Raw genomic sequence first — 22,578 nt, 5'->3', positions numbered from 1 at the left:
ATGTCACAGAATGCTTTCTCAGTCTGTAACCGTTCAATGTGGTCCAGGCTTTGGACCCTACTGTACATGTGGAATGTAGTCATGGCCAAAGCATCTTGCTCTAGCACTGCATTGTGGGGAACATCAAACCCTTTTCCAAAGTTACTAACAAGAGAGATGGGGTTTACTGGCAGCAAGAAAACTGTCTAAGCTGTCTCGCTGACTTGGCAGTCATGGCATAGAGATTCTATGATTGCCACTCCTTTTAAGTCCTGAAGATTCTTCTATGGGTGAGAGAAGGCTCTCCTATTGGCTAAGGTGTGCACTTGAAGAGATTCTCAGACTATGTTGCCAAGGCAACACGGTGCTCTGCTCAGAGAACATGGAACTTGAGTTACAAAACTCGGAATTGGTATTATTACAATAGGAAAAGGGATTATATCATGCTTAATCAGAAAACTCAGATTTCTAAAAGATACACTGCACTGTATTAAATGAATAATCAGGTCACTTCAATGTTAATGGTCAACACAATCTTTGACAATGATAGGGTCACGTTTCAATTAAAAATATGATTTTTGACGTGATTAAATAATTACTGTCCTTTCGTCTCTCCTTTTTAACCCTAACCTTAGAAAGACTAAATCATATTTTTTTAATGTTAAATATTTCCAACTGTTTGGTTGAGTTAGTCAACACAATCATAATGGTTTACTGTCAAATACTACTAAGTCATTAAGAGCTGTTGGCTTGTTTAACGGCTGGGCTGTGTGTATGTTTCTGGTCTCAGGCATTACAGTGAGTCAGATACTCAGCAGCCCCCCAAAAAGAACTAAAGAAGACAATGAACAATCGTAGAGTGAAAGGAATTGCATACTGGTTTCATTGCAATATCTGTGAATTAAAAGATGTACCTGATGATTTGGCTGGGGAGGTCACTGCCTGGGGTGTGTGGAGATGTTGTCTGCCGTGGGGAAAGTGTCCTCGTGCCCATGCTGTCCTCAGGGGCCAACACTGTGGTGTCTCTGCACTCCTCCACCCGCAGTTCCCCCTCCCCGTCCCCGGAGGCACTGCAGTCTGGCTTGTAGGTGAATATGATGGTGGGCTTCTGGCTAGGGTCATCGGGCTTGGCTTCGGAGAACCAGTGGTGGCGCTGGATGGGAGGAGGAGGCAGCATGTGTATTACAGTCCCATCCAGCCCCACCATCTTGCCCTTCTCCTTCTCCCTCTCTGCCTTCTCCCTTTGCTCATCCTCGTCCTTTCGCCGACGGAAGAAACTCTTGAAAGAGATCCATCGTTTGGGTTTGGCGTTCTCAGCTCCTACGCGTCTGCCATCTCCTCCACCGGGGCTGGTCTCTCCGTCACTGGGCCTTGTGGGGGAGCTTGACGCCGGCTTGGTCCAGTTGCCAAAGTGTCTCTGGAGGATGTTAGAGGCATGGAAAGGAGAGGAAGTGGACCTGGGAGGGGGAAAGGGAGCGCTAGGCTCGGCCATGGGGCTGGACAAAGTGACAGTTGCTGAGGCGCTTTGGGATTTGGGAAGTTGCTTTGAGGGCGTGTCTTTCCTAGGTTTGGAGAGAACGCCATCAGTGGTAGAAAATAAAGACTTTGGCCGGCCAAGGGTTTCCTTAGCAGCGTCTGGAGGAATAGCGTAGAGCTCCTCCACGCTGCAGGTTTCAGACTGGGCTGAGGGGGGTTCTGGGGGAGACTGAGGTGGCTGAATGGAGGCCACAATCTGAGAGAGCACCGTGATGGCCTTCTCCCGATGGGCAGTCCCAGTTCCAGAGGACAGAGGGAAGTCTGTGCTACCCTCCCTACTGGACGTGTCCCCATTGGGGCTGCTTTTGGGCAAGCTTGCAGTGACCGTAAGACTTGTGGAGAGAGCAGAACAAGATGTGGCAGCAGAGGCTTCCGTGCTTGGTACAGTGCTTGAGTCTGTATTGGTTTTGGAGTGGGCCTCCTGGGGATTCAGGCCAGCCCCAGGAGCAGATTTCCTGTCTTCAACAGCAGCTTTGTCCAACGCAGCTTTACTGCTGGGTAGCTTCTCTGTTGGGGAGCACTGGACACTCTCCACAGATCCAATCTCCTCATAGGTGTGGCTGGCCACTCTGACCCCCTTTGGTTGGGGTAGCTCACCGTTGAGCCCCAGAAAACTCTTGTACACAGCCAGGTTGTCATAAGCACTGGGGTTGATTACAATGGGCACCTTGACTGCATTCTTGGAGCTGCGTGCATATGCAGGCTCATCACGAATGATAATAGGGAAAAGTGGCATTCCCGCATTGTTGTAGCTGTTGAACTTGATCTCAGAAAGATTTGGGGATTTCACGGGTACTGTCCGAGAGGAGGACAGGCCGGAGATGGGAGAGGTGGGGGCCGACTTGTGGCTACACTGTCGGGGTGGGACCAACGGACCAGGAACTGCCCCCGTCTCTTGATCTATTCTTGGGATCTTCTGACGAGGGCTAGTGCTGGAGGTCCACACCTCCTGATAGCGGATGTTCCCTGATTTCTTGAATGCATTGCCCCCCAATGCAGAAGGTGGGACCGACCTTGGGGAGATGGGGGAGGTAGGGGACAGAGGCTGGGCCAAGGGGGAGCTGGGTAAAGTCACTGGACTGGTGGGAATGCGGTGAGTCTTGAGTTTGCTGTCTGAAGCATGTTCCTCTTTGTGGGTCATGGACGCAGACACATCCACAACTGTGTAAGGCTTACAGATAAGAGGCTTCTCCAAGTTTACAACACGATAAGGTCTGGCTTGCTCCTCCGTTGGGCTGAAGCTGATTGTGACAGGCTGACCAGGAAGAGCCTGGGGCATAGGCCCCTCCCTACCTTCCTGCTCCTCCAATCGGATGGCTAGGACAGCCTTATGTGTCTCTGTTATCTTCATTGGACTAAGAGCTCTGTGGGCTTGTTCTTTCTCACCAGCAGCAGCTCGGGTCATGGGTGCTTTTGAAGAGGACTGAGAGGGAAGGCCATTTCTCAGGCCAGAGGGCGCACTGCTACCACTGCTGGAAGTAGTTCTGGAGTCTTCTGGAAGCGATGAGGAGGATTCAGGGGAAGTGGTGGACTCGGAGTTGGATAGGAAGGCACTGCCTTGCAGATCACCAGGACCATAAGGGAGAAGACCATGTCCTCCTGAGTCCATGGAGGGGTATCCGTTAAGGATCTCATCGTAGCTGTCATCGTAGTCTACAGCACAGATCCTTTGCAGCGAGCGGTTGCGCAGCGGCACCGTGTTCCACTTCTTGCCGGCTGCGAAGGGCACCGGGGAGAGCGTGGCAGCTCGGAAGTTGGCAAAGCGTGGCTGTCCCCGCATGCGGATCTCCACTGCCAGCAGCTCCTCGTCACTCTCGTCCCAACTCTCATGTTCCCCATCATCATTCTCCTCGCTCTCATCATCCTCTTCCTCCTCCTCTTCATCGTCATCCTCCTCCCCTTCACTTGAGAACTCAGGGTAGCAAAAGCAGCCTCCCTCAGTGCTGATGACGTCTGTGCTGTCACTCAGGGACACTCGTTTCTGAATGGGTCCTCCACTCCCACTGCTGCTACCCATCGCCAGACAGCTGGATGCTGGGAGGCCCCTCTCCAGGGAGCGCCTGTAGGAGCTGCTAATGCGTCCAAAAAACAGGTCCCTGGAGCCGGGGCCGGGGCCGGGGCAGGGGCTGGGACCCAGGCCGGCGATCTCTTTTAGCATGTCTGTCAGACCATTGTTGTTGTTGCCAGAGGGGGCATGCCGGCTAAGCTGCACATAACCCTCAATCTCCTCCCTGGCATTTTCCCCTTCATTGTTATTTGACCCACAGGGCCTTTTACGGTTCAAGCCATTGCGGTTCCAGACCGTGAAGGCAGAGGTTTTCCCGGGTTCACCAGCATCTGGTGGCCTGTGGATATTTCCTTCCAAGTCCAGACCGGCTGAGGAGCAGGGAAGCATCATCGTAGGCTTGACAGCAATGGTTGGCTTCTTGGCTACGGGGGGGCGAAAGTGTCCAGAACGTGCAGAGCTGTTCCCCCCCCTATGTGAGCTGCTGGAGAGGTTAGCGTTGGGTCCTGCTCCTGCGAGGGGGTGGTTCTGCTGCTGGGAGACTGATGGACGTAGCTCAGTCTGGGGCTTCCTCAGGCCGCTCTCAGGGAGGCAGTGGAGGCTCTTGGGCTTGAAGCAGTTTTTGCACTCGCCCGGTTTCCACACGTGTTCAGTGAAGGTGTTGCAGGCAGACATGGCTGCTGGTCCGGAGGGACAGCCAGCTGGGTCAGTGGACAGGAAAGCCCTCCATGGGAAGCAATGTCTGGAGAACCGGCTGTTCTACAGCACAGCTGACTTCTGGGTAAATGTCAGGTCTCAAACACTCAATCTGAAAGAAAAGACAGAAAATAAGGCAATGGTAAAATAGTTCTCAATAATTCTGCTTGACTAAGTCCAAGCACTTTATGGAATAATCACATTCCCCATCAAATCAATACATGTTTTATACTATATAGTATGAAATACCATTATTTTAAAAGTCTGAAATAGTCATTTTTCTATTATCTGAGATAGAGACTGGAGAGGAGCAGGCACTCTTTCACAGCAGTGCTAGCTCCTCTCCAGTAGAGGGCAATACACAGCAATGTTTCTCTAAGACTAACTCAAGGCTCCTCTCCAGTTAGAGGCAGGGTTAATCCTCAACTCAGTCAGTGAGTCTGTGAGGCCAGGGGGTCAGAGATGAGGAGAGCCATGTGAGGCCAGGGGGTCAGAGATGAGGAGAGCCATGTGAGGCCAGGGGGTCAGAGATGAGGAGAGCCATGTGAGGCCAGGGGGTCAGAGATGAGGAGAGCCATTTCCTGGTACAGTCACTGGAGCAAAGTTTAAGAAACTTTGCTTTTACACCCTACAGTCGGAAATGTATTTTTCCGAGGTGAACTACTGGACAAAATAACAGAAAAACTAAATGGATAGACTACATTTGGAGGCAGACAAGACATATCTTTTGAAATACGTCCTGTGTCCCAGCCTGGTGAGGTCCCACTTCCATGTGACCTGCGAGGAGCCAGGAAACCACATCCTTTAACAAACCCATTTAGTCACTTTCTCCACACAGCTCTGTTCTGTAGTCATTACTTCAGAAGGCCCCACCCACCCACCCACCCACCCCTCTATCACTTGTGACTGACTGTCATAAGTCCTCCTAACATGAGTGTGAAAATGCACCACTGGATTCCCATCAAGCATTCAAAATTATGGATACAAGGATTTTTAAATGTTTGAGGTCCTAACAACAGTGCTTCAGTATCAACATTAATGACACAATATTACCTTGGTAAAAGACTGGGGGAAAATGAGTAAAAACTCAACTGGATTTATTTTCTTTCTTGCCTTAATTGACCAATCGACCCACTTTCTTCACCTCAAACCACTTAAAACAGGCTCCAGCTAAAATGAATCGCAACATAGAATCATAAATGTAAAGTCGCAATACCCAATTAAATTGAGAGGTTGCCTTAATTGTATTTATAATAGCACGGTGGAATATGAAAAGTGTTTTTGTGACCTATAGCAATTGTTTTCTTTAGTTCAGCAATTACCCTTCCTCTGGAAAGCCAGGGACTTACACTGCATCCTCTGAGCAGAAAGCAGCACAGTCAAAACCTCAACTAGAAATGCATGTGGTTGCTGTGGGAATGAAAAACCTGCAAATAATTACATCTCAGGACAAACAAGATCTTGCACATGATTGGAAGGGTGCATCCTCTTATGCATCATCAACCTTGCATTCAAGGAACTGTAATGACAGTATTTCAATCACTGAAACACAAATTCTGCAAGTGAATTCTGTAAGATATCAACACAACACCTAACAAGCAAACACCCAACTGGGACATGAAACGACACTCAGTGAAGAAGTTGCTTTCGCCAACATTTGAGGATAATCTCAACAATTCCAAGTTAGTGGGCATCTAGGTGAGGAAAACCCTGGAAAGGACTACCACACTTCCATCTCACTGTTCCAGTGACAAGGAGTGAATCGCTTCATTTGAACAGCATTTCTCACAGTGTTTAAATAGACTGTTATGGTGCATTGGGTATGTCCAACCCAGCCAGATTAAAAACTACTGAATCGAGAGATCTAGATCCAGGAAACAAAAACCTTCCTGCAGCCTGAAGCCTGCAGCCTGCAGTCTGCAGTCTGCAGTCTCAGGGTCTCCATTACCTAGTCTCAACTAGACAGTGAGAGGTATAGTACAATACACTTGTTCATCTGTTCCTAAAAAGAACCGTAAGTATATTAGGAGAACATTTGGAGTGAAACTCCAGGTTTATTCAGAGCGGGCGTGTCTGTCGGTCTTTCAGACGAGGACATACGGGTCAGTTGCCATGGAAAGGAATGTCAACACCATGGGTTTATGCTCGGCCGGACACAATAAAGCAGGAACTCGTAGCTGAAAGGTTGTCGACCAATGACCCGGGTGGGGGAAGATTCATCCTGTTACACCAAGCCATGGACATCCTGAATGGACACAATGACAGTTTGCTTGTAATCCAAACACGCTGCTAATAGAAGACAAGTTTGAACCATGAGCCCTTGCAGGAGAGCAGCTGCAGCAGAGATGAGGCTTGCACAATAACATCCTGACACATCCAGAGGCTGCAGAACGGGACATCTCAGACACCATGTCATCTTTATATTGTATTATGAGTTTGCATAAACAAAATCAAGAAAATACTTAATCTTCTTTGTCTTTTATTCAGCATGATTTTAGTCATGTCTGGTTTTAATGATCAGGATCTTATCAAGAATATTCAAGCTAGCGCCCACTTTCGTTTCTGTACGTTTGAGGGGCGTGGCTAGTGTCTGGTCACCCTACCTGGACGTACTGTTTCCCAGGCAACGTACTGTTTCCCAGACAACAACACAGGTGGTGGAAGCTCATCGCTCAGTCACTACCAAGGGGAACTCTGCCTATTATTTAAGCCACGCTATCTAATTTTACAACCTGGCAGGAGAAAGTGAATGCTCTTGTGGTGTGTGGCCTAGATTGTACATTGAGGTTCATCTACTGTGGGACCCAGTTTCTCTCTGGGCCACGGATGTGCAAGTGATCAGACACCATTCATAGTTGCTCCTCTACAGAGCAAGTGATCAGATGCCATGAATGAAAAGCTTACGTTTACAAAAGTAGAGATTCTGTTTTCTAGAAGACTGAGAAAGAAGTCAACAAAGGAATATTAGCCTGAGACCAAAAACAAGTCTGTTTCTCTCTGCTTGATACAAGTTTAAAACTTTAGCAAACACAGCCGCATTACACCAAACACGAAGATAAACATAAGTATTATCGTATTTTTTTTAAATAAAGCCAAAGTCGGTGCTTGTACCCCGATTTTACAGTTTTCTTGTGGTTGTACGGCTTTTATTTCGAAGCGGCTTATAGCCCGGTTTTTGAACAAAAAAGTCCCAAGATCGCTACAGACCATGCAGCTCATTTAATGCTCAAAAAAGAAGCCATAGGTTGGCACTGGATTTGTCAAAACAAAGTACTAACACCAATCTGCATCTGCAACATAAAATCCTATAAATGTGGAACTTGGCTTATTTTCTAAGCTTGTGAACGTGCTCTGTGCTCGGCTCTAGATGAACACGATCTGAGAAGTGAATTTATTCTGAAAAAATATTTCCTTTGGATGGGGGGGGGGGGGGGGGGGGGGAAGGTCTTGTTATCTATGAAGCACTGGAAGAAGTGATAAGCCGCTTTTTGCATTCTGCTCATGCACACTGACCTGACTCACTAGTGGGATGATGGATATGGACCTCTTTAAAGAGTGTGAGCCAGGTGTACGTGTAGGTGTATGTGGTACACCAGGTACAGGCATATGAACTCATATATGATTCAATCAGAATGACATACAACCACGACAAACACATGCACTTTTGAAGGGAGTTAACTGGCAGTGAATGTGCATGTCCAGGTGACAGAGGCACCTCAAGTGGCCACATTCATCATCTTTCATCTCCTCTGCATTGACACCACTGAATGACAAAGAGAGAGAGCAAGAGAGCAGGAGAGAGAAAGACAGAGAGAGAGCAAGAGAGAGATCAAGAGAGAGAGGGGGTGGTGACTAATACAAATGGCCCCAGCTGTGCTGTCTGGCAGCCAGTGCTTCCCCTCCCTGCAGTCACAGCAGAGAGACCGTAAACAAACGCTGCCACCCCAAACTAGGGTCCAACATCACTATAGATACAGCTAATACTTTGGTAATATGATTGGATTCCTGCTTCCCATACATCAACCCCAAAACTACTTAAGGCTCTAAATGTGTGTGTGTGTTTGAGGGAATAAAAGACTGGTATGCACATACACATGCACACGTTAACACAAACACACTGTCAACCATGCACTAGCATTTCTCTCTTCTGATACATCCAGTTGGTGTTCATACAGCCCATATACAGCCCATGCGACATCATTTAAACAAAACGATACAATCAGACAACTGAATATGAATGCAAGTGTGCAGGTTATTTAACACGCATGTGACAGAGTGGAGAGAAGCACTGCAGCCTCATGGTCAAAGGTGCATTCATAGAAGAAATGCCAGACCCGCTGTGTTTGAGGGCTGTGTTTGAGAGCTGTGTTTGAGAGCTGTGTTTGAGGGCTGTGTTAGAGAGCTGTGTTTGAGGGCTGTGTTTGAGGGCTGTGTTTGAGAGCTGTGTTTGAGAGCTGTGTTTGAGGGCTGTGTTTGAGAGCTGTGTTTGAGAGCTGTGTTTAAGAGCTGTGTTTGAGGGCTGTGTTTGCCCCAGACGTTTCTCTGCTCGCGCCTGCTAATGTGCCGGCCAAGACTGCCCCAGGAAGGATGACCTGGAGATGTGGCTTCAAAATCTTGTTGCATACTCGGAGTGAAGCCACACTTCAGACATTTGTGAATGCAGAGGATATCGCAAAGCTACACAATAAGGATTTGAGTGCTATGGCACAAGGTTGGTTATGTTTTCATTATTGCCTCCAACGTTAGAAAGACAGAGAGAGATAACAGAAGAGAAACAACAGAGGAATGTCATGTGGCATAAATAACAAGATGAACTAGTCCATATTTTAAATGTTGTTTATCCCCCAAATAACTATTTTGGTACCATATTTGTCTGTATGTAGAGAAATAACACATTTATAATCAGGGCACATCCTGAGCCTGAGGGAGGGGCAGAGGAGCTCTCTGAGTTTTGAATAGCAGAGGCTGTAGGCTCAGGCTATAAGGGGGTTGGAGATGTGATTTGCTGCCTCTGTTATTACAGGCAGCTGGTAAGTTAAGAGAGCCTTGCAGGCACTGCCAGGGCCAGCGGAGGAGAGGAAATAAAGACAAGTGGAGCTGACATGGACACAGCAGAGCAGGACTGGATGGCTCCTAAGGAAGGGTTCATGAGCATAGTCTTAGCTTGGGAGACGGCTGTAAATATGATTGCGTCCGCCCAACACATCCGTTCACTTAAATCGCTCTTATCACACATGTTTGACAACACCACAGGAGTCAAACTGTTTGCTTTCACGGCTAAATGTACTTGATTGATCAAAGAAGACAGTGTCCATCAGCGCCACAGTAAGCACACATTGTAAAGAGAGGAAACCTGCGTAACACGGCCAGGGCTAGAACTTCCGGTGAAGTTAGAAATGTGACTTTGAATAACCAGAACAGTTTGTTACCCCTTAACTGTTGCTCTCTTATTAACCCTACACTCAGACTGTGAGGCTTCTTTTCATGGCTGATAACAGGCTGCCCTCACGGAGATCTCTCCCATTTCCAGATGGCAGATTTTTGTTAGAAACTGAGAAAGACGTGACATTACCCATAGGGAACAAATATCATTATTTATGCGAGTTAACATTAACGACTAGCAAGCAAGCTGACAGATAATTGAGTACCTCATAAAGTCGCAAAAAATTGTAAGCCAGTTAGCCTAGCTAACGTTACAGCCCAAATCCTAGATAGCTAGAGCTAGCACTATCTCAACATCTCAATTCCTCAACTTTACTGCAGTTGTGAAAGTGCAGCAGAAACAACAAATCTTAAATGCAACAAAGGGCAGGGAAGGGACAAAGTCAGTAGGTATTACATGAACAGATGATCTTCTAGTGCTGCTTTCGGTGGCCATATAGGCCGAGAATAAAAACAGAAGTTAGTGGAGGTGAAGCTTGACGGAGCTTCTTCAAACCTGAAGGACTGCAGGACACTGAGATGAGAAAGGACCGTACGATCTAAGGACCATTTACAGACACCTTGACATGTCGCCTCTTATAGCTGGCTGGACACCAAAGCATACTGATGACTCTTGGCATCCCAGCGTACTAACGACCACGTTTCCACTGGAATGAAGAAACCCACTGAGTGGCTGGCTCTACAGGATCCCCATCTTAGTGCACACTGGGGGGGAACGGCTGCTCTCTCTGGCAGACAGCCCGATATCAACCAGCTCCATCAAGTGTCCTGTCCTTACGTCCTTTCCTGACTTCAACTGACATGTAAAAAAGACTAGGCAGCCATCCCAAGATGTGATGGTCCTACTGAATTAAACAAGTGACATGCACTCCAATGAGGCAAACAAATTGAGGTAAGCCAAGCTTACCTCAAAGTGGGATTTACCTGTCTTATACAAAGGTCAACACTGAGCAATGAAACACTTCATGGTGGACATTGGGACTGTAAGCGTAAGATGCAGGTCAAAACCTGGGACTGCATCCACAAGTCATTTCATAAGTTCTATACTGTTCTGTCAAAAGAATCTGTACTAGTCTTGAAAAGCCCTTTAGCCGGGTAGGTCCTCTCCCTCTCGTCTCTCCCTCTCCCCCCAAGGTCTTCCCCTTCTGGCCTCTCTGCCCCTCCAAAGTAGACACTAAACAGTCCTGCATTTTTGGGAAGCATTTGGTCCCACTGGAAGAAATTTGGGTTGTGACTGTTGAAATCATTTTGAGGAGGGGGTGTGGGGGGAATGAGATAGAGATGACAGAGGGGAAAAAAGAGGGAGGGAGAGAGGTGTGTGTGCAGTGTGTGAGGCTGTGCACAGTCTGGGAAAGACTGATTAGTCTGGGAGAGACCAGCAGGAACCTTTGGGGAAAAGCTGCATGCACACAAACACGCACTCACACTCTCTCTCTTTTGACTTCAACTCTCTTGAACTCTGTTCATTCCATTGTGAGCTCCCTTGTTAGCCTGCTGGCAGGCCAAGATCTATGTTTTAATGCAGCGCAGAGTGAGCACATACAAACTATTATATTTCATTTTACCTCCACAATGGAAAAAAAAAGAAATGGAAATGCACTAAGGAAATATATGTAGAGATAGAGAGGGATATATGAGAGAGATAGAGAATGAGAACAGAGAGGCATTGTTTAAATTTAAACTCATTTTCCAGCCGTGTGATTGTTCTAGTATACTGTGACTAAACAGATATCAGATTCTGAGCGGTAAGGGACTGCATCACAGGGACAATCAGAGAGGACACACAATGATTCACTAGAAGAAAACGTGTGCTCAACTTGAAGCAAACACAATGTGATCAGCTGAAGGACAGCTGATCACAGTGAGTGGTCAGGTGGGCGGGTATTCAAAGTAAATGTAGAATGCTATCTGTAAAATTCTTCCCTCCCACTTTGTTGAGCCTCCAGTTCCAAACATGTCTCCACAGGTAAACGTTTGTGTTCATGCCTCTGTATCCTTGTCCCCTACGTTTCCTCTGTGCCTATAAATCTTGACTTATCACTTCGCAACCTAAACCTTTGAAGCCATTATTCCTCTTTATAACTATTTGCTTCCTCTACCCTCCACAGCTCCTCTACCCCCCCAGCTTCTCTTCTCATGTTGTCTGCATCCTCCCCTATACAGGACATGTCTTCCTGGTTCCCGGTCAGTGGACTAGCCGTCATTGTTCCAGAGGGACGGTTCTACGGTTTGACTGGCTGTTGGGCTTTGTGTGTAGATCAGGAGGGATACCAGAAGTCCAGCCTTGTAAATATTCAGCTGACAACACCGCCTATCTTCACAGTTAAAAATAGCAAGTTGGTTGGGGGGGCTTGGGGACTTCTAAAAGCCTATCTATTTTCACATAAAGTAAACAAATCCCTTTTATCCTGGTACTGATCACGAAGGATCCGCGTTGTGAAAGTGTGCCCCCAGAGAGAAGATCAGGGTTAGTTATGAAACCCGTACGTTGCAGGTGGTAATGCCAGGGATAGACTAATGCGTTCTGCAGAGAAGTGAGACTAGCATTTAGCATTGGTCATGGGCGGAATTGAGAAAACAGGACAGGAGTGTGTTGCTAAGGCGGCCACCTTAGCTGGAAAGTGCTGCGGGAAACCCTGAATGCATCTACGTTTCATACGGTGTTAACCACTTCTGTCTTGTGCTGGAGTCTGCCGGAGGGCTACAACTGTTCAATGAAGAAGTGTGTACGTTGTATTCCTGTGTGTGCGTGTGTGTTCATGAGCTTTGTATTTGTTACACTGTATGAACGCACACCTACACACAAGCACACCGACAACAACTAATCTGTACTTGATTAACTGTTGAAAATGAGGTTGTATGATAGAAACTAATGGAGCCATCCGTCACCCAGGCAGGATGACCCTGAGCAGCAGGTGCAGGCCCACACCTGTTTGCAGCTTCATGTCTTCAACACTGATCTCCCATTCTTCATCCATTATGCCTGAATACTGAACTATTAGTCTGTCAAATAAGCCGAGAACCTGGCAATTAGCCAGACAGTAGCCATTCAGCCCTGCCATCTTATAAGGATGATTTAGGATGACAAGTCATAAACCTCATAAACAATGTTCTGGATGAGCAATGGCCTAATGGAGAAAGACGGAGAGGGAGAAGGAGAGAGAAACAGTTAAGTGACGTAAGAGTTATTGGGTGCTACAGGCAGACTTATGACACTCAGTAGGATAGTTAGCCTGAAGAAAAATCATCATAAGAAAATATACCAGTATCTTTGGTTATCACAATCTTTTGTCCACTCCAAACCAAAAGATTAACTTTCTGTGATTAGAATGTATTATTGTATGTATATATTTTCATATCTTCTCGAATTAAAGTATTTCCCTGTATTCACCAAACAGGCAAATGTTTTCTAAAATGCCCAAATAACATCCATAAGAGAAGACATATGACCTCCTACAAGGACGGGGGACACGAGAGCCCAGTACAACAATCCATTTAATTGATCTTGTTAACTTGATATCAACCAGTGAAGAATCCCAAGCTAATTACTGTTACATTGCATGTTTTACTAAGTTTTAATGGGTAAAGAATGAAATCCTAGCCTGTCTGCCAGCCCAACTTAGCCCCGCCCACAAAAAAATTGTCGGGGTCGGAAGTTGGGTCTGGGGTCCGAACAGGAGCTGTTCTGACCAATGAAATTGTCAGGGCAGGCTTTATACGATGATAGACAGATGATCAACAGTAACGTAATCAACCACATCACCAAAGAGCCCTTGGGTTGAATTCGTTTTCAACAAACAACATATTACGTTGCTATGATTGGTTGTAGGTCTATCCAATTCAGCGAAGAGGCATTTGTAAGAGTTCGGTTGAAACACGCCCCGTAGTCAAAGCCCAACGGAGAGTTCTCAGACTCATATTCTGACTAGAATTATGAGTATGACAACGTCAGGCTAGTGTATTCCATAATTGGAGCAAGAGTGGAAAAGTACTGGCACAGTGTACATTTGTTCTATACTCTGTTAGAATGACAGTAAAGGGAAGTCTATCAGAAGTTGCCGTTCAATGAATCAAGTAGTTATTTGAACAATTCGTTTTTCAGCTCAATTTCTGCTTGCCCTTCAAGGATTCTGTTTTTTGTATGTGACTCAAGGGCAGTGAATAGTGTTGTTCATCTGTAACTGAATGAGTCAGGTCCAATGTGACTGTGCCTTTAAGCTGTTTCAACATAATGATCTCTCCATCTCCACTGGCATTGTGCCACGGGAATAGACATGGCAAGTATGCTCCTGATTTGTAATTTTATTTTCACAGATAAAATAACGCTCTTTCAGCAACTACGTGGGTACTGTAATACTTGAAAACAAAGATGAAGAATAAAACTGCACTGTTTTCAAACTGCCTGTGGGTAATGATATGCATAAAGAGCTTCTACACTGTACTGCACATTTCTAGAGAAAGTTCTTGTTGTTGGTATGACTGTATGTCTCTATCTGAATTAAAATAGTAACAAAACATTTCCAGATGACAAACCTTTGATACCTTCTCTTTGATAAAGCACTTTACAGGGAAGATAACTGGGGTTGTTTCCATAGTGTGTGAACCAGACCTCTTTATGACATCTACTCACTGAATGGAACAGCCGTGGAATCTGGATGCTAAAAACATCAATCCAGACAAAAGCTCATCTACACACCGATCTAAACCGACAGTCTGTCTGGTTGACATGACAACGTCACCTCCTCTTCTCTTCCACCTTAAATCGACTGAATTCTGTCATCTAGCTTCACCTCATGCACCATCTCCATAACAACTGCATAGCAGATTGGAAAAAATGAGTGCCGAAATATTCACTCTTACAACGTTAGGGTTAGGGTCTGTACATGATTTGATGAAGGAAGCATACTGGCAACATGTATACCATACATCCATATCCACGCAGGAAGAAACACCCAACACTGAAAAAGCAAACAGCAAGATCTACTGCTGCTTGCGGACAAACACTACTGAGAATCCCATCAACTGTTTTCCTAAGCCTCAGTAATGACAAAGAACTGCCCTCTGATGTCACAACAATATATCTTGCAAGTATATATGGTTCCTTTCATAAGACAGCATGCATGCGAGTGTGTGTGTTCAACCTGTGTGTAGCTGATTTGAAGGGAGTGAGACTCTTCAGTCACTCAGCAGTGTGGCCGAAACCCTTCACTTTTCTCTGCTTCCCTGAGCTGGAGGACTGGAGGACTGGAGGACTGGGGGGCTGGAGGACTGGAGGGCTGGAGGACTGGGGGACTGGGGGGCTGGAGGACTGGAGGACTGGGGGACTGGGGGACTGGGGGGCTGGAGGACTGGAGGACTGGGGGACTGGGGGACTGGGGGCTGGAGGACTGGGGGGCTGGAGGACTGGAGGGCTGGAGGACTGGGGGACTGGGGGGCTGGAGGACTGGAGGACTGGGGGGCTGGAGGGCTGGGGGCTGGAGGACTGGAGGACTGGAGGGCTGGAGGACTGGGGGCTGGAGGACTGGGAGGACTGGAGGACTGGAGGACTGGAGGACTGGGGGCTGGAGGACTGGGAGGACTGGGGGGCTGGAGGACTGGAGGACTGGGGGCTGGAGGACTGGGAGGACTGGAGGGCTGGAGGACTGGGGGACTGGAGGACTGGAGGACTGGAGGACTGGGGGCTGGAGGACTGGAGAACTGGAGGACTGGAGGACTGGAGGACTGGAGGACTTGGGGCTGGAGGACTGGAGGACTGGAGGACTGGAGAACTGGAGGACTGGAGGACTGGAGGACTGGGGGGCTGGAGGACTGGAGGACTGGAGGACTGGGAGGACTGGAGGACTGGAGGCTGGGGGACTGGGGGGCTGGAGGGCTGGAGGGCTGGAGGACTGGAGGACTGGAGGACTGGAGGACTAGAGGACTGGGGGACTGGAGGGCTGGAGGGCTGGAGGACTGGGGGACTGGGGGGCTGGAGGACTGGGGGGCTGGAGGACTGGGGGGATGGAGGACTGGGGGGCTGGAGGACTGGGGGGCTGGAGGACTGGAGGGCTGGAGGACTGGGGGACTGGGGGGCTGGAGGACTGGAGGACTGGGGGGCTGGAGGGCTGGGGGCTGGAGGACTGGAGGACTGGAGGGCTGGAGGACTGGGGGCTGGAGGACTGGGAGGACTGGAGGACTGGAGGACTGGAGGACTGGGGGCTGGAGGACTGGGAGGACTGGGGGGCTGGAGGACTGGAGGACTGGGGGCTGGAGGACTGGGAGGACTGGAGGGCTGGAGGACTGGGGGACTGGAGGACTGGAGGACTGGAGGACTGGGGGCTGGAGGACTGGAGAACTGGAGGACTGGAGGACTGGAGGACTGGAGGACTTGGGGCTGGAGGACTGGAGGACTGGAGGACTGGAGGACTGGAGGACTGGGGGGCTGGAGGACTGGAGGACTGGAGGACTGGGAGGACTGGAGGACTGGAGGCTGGGGGACTGGGGGGCTGGAGGGCTGGAGGGCTGGAGGACTGGAGGACTGGAGGACTGGAGGACTAGAGGACTGGGGGACTGGAGGGCTGGAGGGCTGGAGGACTGGGGGACTGGGGGGCTGGAGGACTGGGGGGCTGGAGGACTGGGGGGATGGAGGACTGGGGGGCTGGAGGACTGGGGGGCTGGAGGACTGGAGGACTGGAGGACTGGAGGCTGGGGGACTGGGGGGCTGGAGGACTGGGGGGATGGAGGACTGGGGGGCTGGAGGACTGGGGGGCTGGAGGACTGGAGGCTGGGGGACTGGAGGACTGGGGGGCTGGAGGACTGGGGGGCTATCTGGGGGTTTCAATTCCATGGCTTGGCTTGAAGTTTCTCTGTGGTCATTGTACCTGTGCTGTGCGACCAGGCTGTCTGAAGGGCAGAAGGAGGTGGTGGATGCTACAGTTGTGGTGTACCTTAGCTGGTTTGGTCTAAGGGTCAATACCCAGTCTACGAGGGAAGGAACATAAGTGGTTGGAAAACTCATGACTAAAAAGCGTGACGTGTGGCATCCATCAGGAGCAAGCATGCTAGATCCCATGACTTCAAAATATAGCACTCCAAAATCGACCGTGCCTGATGCCAAAACATATATGCACATGTACAGAGACTGACTGAGCAGTGATTTTGTGTCCCTGTAATGAATTTAAGTCTGTGCCCCCCAAAATAAACAAACTGTGAAATACACATGCAGATAGACACAGTAGGTATGTGACAACATAAGACCCTTTCAGTTCAGCAAAATGAGCTAATTTCAGTACATTCAACTGTCGTCTCTACACTAGTGCAACGCAAGTGCAACATAATAAACTGTGGGTTTATATCTGCAATTAGGGGTAGTCCACAACAAACTGAACCACAGTGACTAAGATACCCGTGGCTTCAAAGAGTAAACATGAGCCTTGTTAACATGCAAGTCAGACTGTTCAAAGCCACACATCCTGTATAATTACAGGCAACCCCATTGCCGAAAGTCCCTTCCACACACACACACACACGGTGTACAACACACATTTGCCCCTCAAAATATTTTCATTTCCTGCACGTTTCTATCGGTGTTCTTTTTGCTCACTAGTCTTTTTCCATCCATCCATCCCTTGGCAGTCAGTCGGCAGCAACAATTGTCTGTCGTTAACAGAGTAAACAGAGAAGAAGAGGATAAGAAGAGGACAGGCCAACTTACGGAGTGATATCATGAAATCCAGAAAAATCAGAGCTCAGAGCAGAGCAGGAGGGAGAAAGCACATGACAAACGCTCTGAGATGGAGAGAGCTGTCGAGTAGCTGGCGTGAAAGAGTGAGGGAAAATAAGAGAATGAGAGAGAAGGGGAGAGGGACAAGGAAGGAGAGCAAGAAAGCAAGATGTTTATAAGGAGGGGGCTGTTAGAAAAGGGGGAACAACAGGAGCTGGAGAGAGCCTGAGGGAGAAGGAGAGAGAGAGACAGAAAGAGAGAGAGGGACAGAGAGGACAGAGATCGTAAAGTACGGGAGAATGAAAGAGAGGCTGATGAAACAGGTCTGTGTGGAAATGACTGAGGAAGGACTGAGGAAAAGAAAACAACAAATTAGTCATCGAAATGAGAGAGGGAAAGAAAGAGGATAAAGAGAAGGAAAGCATGAAAGAGTGTACAATAGCACAGTGGTCTCTCTCTCTGTTTGAGCAGCACCTGGCAATGTCGAACCCCGTCCTTTACCCTTCTCCGGTACATCAATAACACCATCAACACAAGCAGACACGTCCAACCGCTTCTGCTAGGACAACAACAAAGTGAAAAGGAGGCAAGAGACTGGGAATAAGTGAAATAAATAAAAAAGTTGAGGAGAGAAAAGAAAAGAGGGGAGACACAGGGGTGGGGGAGAGACAGGTAGACACAGGGGTGGGGGAGAGACAGGGAGAGACAGTGGTGGGGGAGAGACAGGGAGAGACAGGGGTGGGGGAGAGACAGGGGTGGGGGAGAGACAGGGGTGGGGGAGAGACAGGGGTGGGGGAGAGACAGGGAGAGACAGTGGTGGGGGAGAGACAGGGGTGGGGGAGAGACAGGGAGAGACAGGGGTGGGGGAGAGACAGGGGTGGGGGAGAGACAGGGAGAGACAGTGGTGGGGGAGAGACAGGGAGAGACAGGGGTGGGGGAGAGACAGGGAGAGACAGGGGTGGGGGAGAGACAGGGGTGGGGGAAAGACAGGGAGAGACAGGGGTGGGGGAGAGACAGGGGTGGGGGAGAGACAGGTAGACACAGGGGTGGGGGAGAGACAGGGGTGGGGGAGAGACAGGGGTGGGGGAGAGACAGGGGTGGGGGAGAGACAGGTAGACACAGGGGTGGGGGAGAGACAGGGGTGGGGGAGAGACAGGGAGAGACAGGGGTGGGGGAGAGACAGGTAGACACAGGGGTGGGGGAGAGACAGGGAGAGACAGGGGTGGGGGAGAGACAGGGAGAGACAGGGGTGGGGGAGAGACAGGGAGAGACAGGGGTGGGGGAGAGACAGGGAGAGACAGGGGTGGGGGAGAGACAGGGAGAGACAGGGGTGGGGGAGAGACAGTCGGCTGGGACATCAGAACGATAAGACAACCAGAAGACGATAGGTCAAAGTGAACACAGAACACATCCCACATGGGAGGCATATGAGGAACCTGATTCCTCTTGATGAAGCACTTTGAGGAGTCTGGGCTGAGCAGCTGTCAGCTCACTCTGAAGCCCACTGAGACTAACACTGAGAGCTCTCCTCCCCTCTGCTTGCAGAGGCAGAAAGTCACAACACACTGCTGTGCATGGAAGCTCATTGAATTGAATCAAATGCTACTGCCCACCTCATCAGAATATCACAGAAAATCTAAAATGAATTATTGATAACAAAAACGATTTAGTTCTTTGTCTACCGTAAGACTGTGATTGTATTTTATCTAATCATTTGACCGAAATGTTATTATGTGGGCAGACACAGAAACTGCATACAAAAAATAACGTTTTCATAAGTGCTCCAACAGTGACTCCTCCATGGCTCTTCCTTCCAGAATATTCTCTTGAGGTTTGTGCTCGAGTCAGATCTGATCTGAATGGACTGTAGCTGAGGGTCAGATCTGGTCTGAATGGACTGTAGCTGAGGGTCAGATCTGGTCTGAATGGACTGTAGCTGAGCAATCTCAGGAGCCATCTGCCACGTCCATCTCTTCTCAACGAGGCAACATTCAAAGTGTTCCCCCTGCCGACAGCCCCCCCCAACACAGCCCCCCCCAGCACAGCCCCCCGCCCCCCCCCAACACTGCCCCCCCCCCCCCCCCCAACACTGCCGCCCCCCCCAACACAGCCGCCCCCCCAACACAGCCCCCCCCAACACAGCCCCCCCCCCCCCACAACACTGCCCCCCGGCTGCAGTCATGCTTCACTTCACCCCGTGCAGCACTGGCTTCACACCCCATTATAGGGCTGATTCAAGTCAAACCACAGGCTCTACAAGCCAAGGGGCAAGACATTTTATGCATCTCATTTTCGTTAATGTATTTAATACTCATTAATAGCAACTTCCACTGTACGGTTTCCTAGGAAAACTCTTCCCTTGGAGGAAGTGGAGCAGCAGTGGTCCTGACAGCTCGTGTCATCCCGCCAGGGTATTCATTAAACATCAAAGGATGCAGTCCCGCACTGAACCAGCCCCCAGAGGAGATCACACAGAGGTGTGCTCTAATGATGCAGACATCTACATTATGCAATACGCTGGAAGTTATGCAGAGAGAGCACATTTTTTAATATGTATGTCCTGTATATACTTTTTTTCCTGCTGTGACAGCAAATGAAATAAAGCCCAACTCCACAGACATCATCTTCATAATGCATCCCTGTTTTTTGGGTCATCATCATTCTGGGATATTTGTCATATTGTCACATTTGGCTGAGAACTTGCGTTTGGCTTTCTGCAATAAGGAGAAGTTGGAAATGAAAGAAAGCAAGTTTTCTATATTCTATTTTCCCTCCTCACATGCTAGGTTTTATAGTTTATGTTTGGCTTCATGATTACTCACTTTGTTACAGTTGAAGCATCTCCTCTTCTTAGAGGAGGAAAAAACAATAATGTCAGCTACCTTTTGTTCAAGCAAAAAACTGAGTTTACAGTCATTTCCTTGTTGACAAAGGAGCAAGAGGCCAACTAGAGGAAGTGTGCTGATGTTGCGTAGCCTAAATATGAGATCCAGTGGCTTTTTGTGGCTTTGTGGTGATATCCTGGCCATATGCTCTCCATCTGGAGATCGAGGGCTCTCCAGAGAGAGCAAGTAGAGTATGATTCATAAATAAAAAGGTACACTGTCTCAACAACAACATTCCTTTGACATATTATTGATGTTGGGCGGAAAAGGAATCAATCAAAACAACTTACTGTAGAAGAAAACTGCAAAGCCGAGAGAGGGGAAGGAGGAGGGAAGGGGAGGTGTGATGAGAGAGAAAAAGATAGAGGAAAGCGAGGTGTAGCCACAGTGAGGTAGAGCACCGAGCTTTGGAGGCCACAGTGACATAGAGCAGCGAGCCTTTGTAGTTTGCTGCAGCTCACGCTGAGATCAGCTGTCCCCTGACAGAGACAAGCCTCCTCTGGCACGTGACTGAGCAGTCAGAAATATAGAAATAAACACCCAGGATCAGGGACTATGCTCTGTCGATGAAACGCTCTCTCGCTGTGCAGTAAAAGCCTTTTGAGAAAGTAGGATCTCATGAGAAAATGGAAAATCAATGCGGAGTTCCATCGTTCCATTACTGGAGGAAGAGAGAAAGGAGAAAGCTTTTCAACAACATCAAGCATTCAATTTTGCAGAGGCACGAGCCACAGTGGTCTCCAGTGTTTTTGTACCACCAAGTTCTTCATATAAATATCGGTTTTCCTCAATGGTAAAGACCCACCTGGCCCTCCTCACGCTGACACGTGTCTGGGACACTGCTCCAGCACTACATAAGCATGGGAGCTCGAGAGAACAAATGATAGAAATGTCAATTTAATCCCTCTCCTCACTCAAGACGGATTTGGAGGAAGGGAGCAGAGCTGGAGTTTCCAGCTCCAATGTTGGCCTCAGGCCCCAGTTCATGCAGCCTTGCCACCAGTAGCCGACTGGGGACTGAGTGACTTAGCTTCGGTTGTGAGCCTCCGCCAGAGCCTCAGAGGATGAGGAGCGTGTGCCTGAGGGACATGCTGCTTCAGTCCACACGGCGCAGGACAGAGCAGCCGAGGAGGATGAGGAGCGTGTGCCTGAGGGACATGCTGCTTCAGTCCACACGGCGCAGGACAGAGCAGCCGAGGAGGATGAGGAGCGTGTGCCTGAGGGACATGCTGCTTCAGTCCACACGGCGCAGGACAGAGCAGCCGAGGAGGATGAGGAGCGTGTGCCTGAGGGACATGCTGCTTCAGTCCACACGGCGCAGGACAGAGCTGCCGAGGAGGATGAGGAGCGTGTGCCTGAGAGACATGCTGCTTCAGTCCACACGGCGCAGGACAGAGCAGCCGAGGAGGGGAGATAAGACGGCCCTGTTAGGACGAGAGGCTCCCAGATCCATCAGCTCAAAGGGAAAAAGTGTGCTGCTGTCTGACTTCTCCAAATCTCCCCAAAACAAGGGAAAGAAAGGGAAGAAGATGGGGTTTGTTTTGACCTCTGCAGGAACCCGACGCAAGTCAAGCCGCAGAGAATGTCAAATGAGGCTTGAGGCCATTTGTGATTTTCCTATCTCCAGCAGCAGAGGGTGGAGGCAGAGCAGGCGAGAGTCATGTGACTCCCATGCCACCACACAAATGCATTATCGGTGAAATGCTACGAGCCAGCACCTTTCTGGGCTCATGCCTTCCACTAAGCACCAGACAGCAGAGGGCTTCACACTGATATCTACACCAGCTCACTGGCTGCTGTATTCATCACTACAGTATGTTTAGAATAAGTACAACTACTTCAGATGAGAATTATTCCAGATGTGATTAACAGTTCAACGCAATTTTTCAATCTTCAGACTAAAAGGTACAAAACGTGTGTGTGTGTGTAAAACACGTGTGTAGTGATTGAGGCAGCAGGAACAGGGCTAATCTCCTTGAGTGACCACAGCCAGCATACATGGGGTCAATTGCAGGTAGTCCATCCTGATGATTAGCTTTCTGATGCATCATGCCCTGAATCCGTCTGACAGAGAGGAGAAAGAGAGAAGAGATAGAGGTGAGGAGATAGAGGGACCGCAGTGGGGCTTCCTGCTATCCACCCTCATGTAGCGGTCTGGGAGACCCTGCGCTGTTCGCTACTGTGCTTATGGGGAATCATTCACAGATAGTTGAAGAATCTTGTTTTGACACGGAGAGCTTCAGATCATTAGCAGATCATCATCTTAACCAAAGAAAAGATGCCAAAGTAGAGACAACGATCGATAGCTTAACACGTGGTTTTGGCTTCTCTTC

At 48.9% G+C, this 22,578-nt stretch overlaps 1 protein-coding gene across 2 annotated transcripts in view; it reads right to left on the bottom strand.

Annotated features, from left to right (window-relative positions):
- Window positions 1-22,578, bottom strand: part of peak1 (pseudopodium-enriched atypical kinase 1) — a 69,705-nt gene that overhangs the window by 17,564 nt on the left and 29,563 nt on the right. For both annotated transcript variants that reach the window (XM_084671301.1, XM_084671299.1), the window contains exon 3: window positions 894-4,328. In XM_084671301.1, the coding sequence (XP_084527427.1) occupies window positions 894-4,195 (3,302 nt within the window). In that variant the 5' untranslated portion in view covers window positions 4,196-4,328. The remainder of the gene's footprint in view (window positions 1-893; window positions 4,329-22,578) is intronic.

This window comes from Hypomesus nipponensis, chromosome 14 (assembly GCF_054491055.1).
Source record: "Hypomesus nipponensis isolate SF chromosome 14, ASM5449105v1, whole genome shotgun sequence".
In the NCBI taxonomy this organism is placed as follows: Eukaryota; Metazoa; Chordata; class Actinopteri; order Osmeriformes; family Osmeridae; genus Hypomesus; species Hypomesus nipponensis.
The sequence above is the reverse complement of the archived record's forward strand: the minus strand, read 5'-3'. Positions and strand labels throughout refer to the sequence as shown.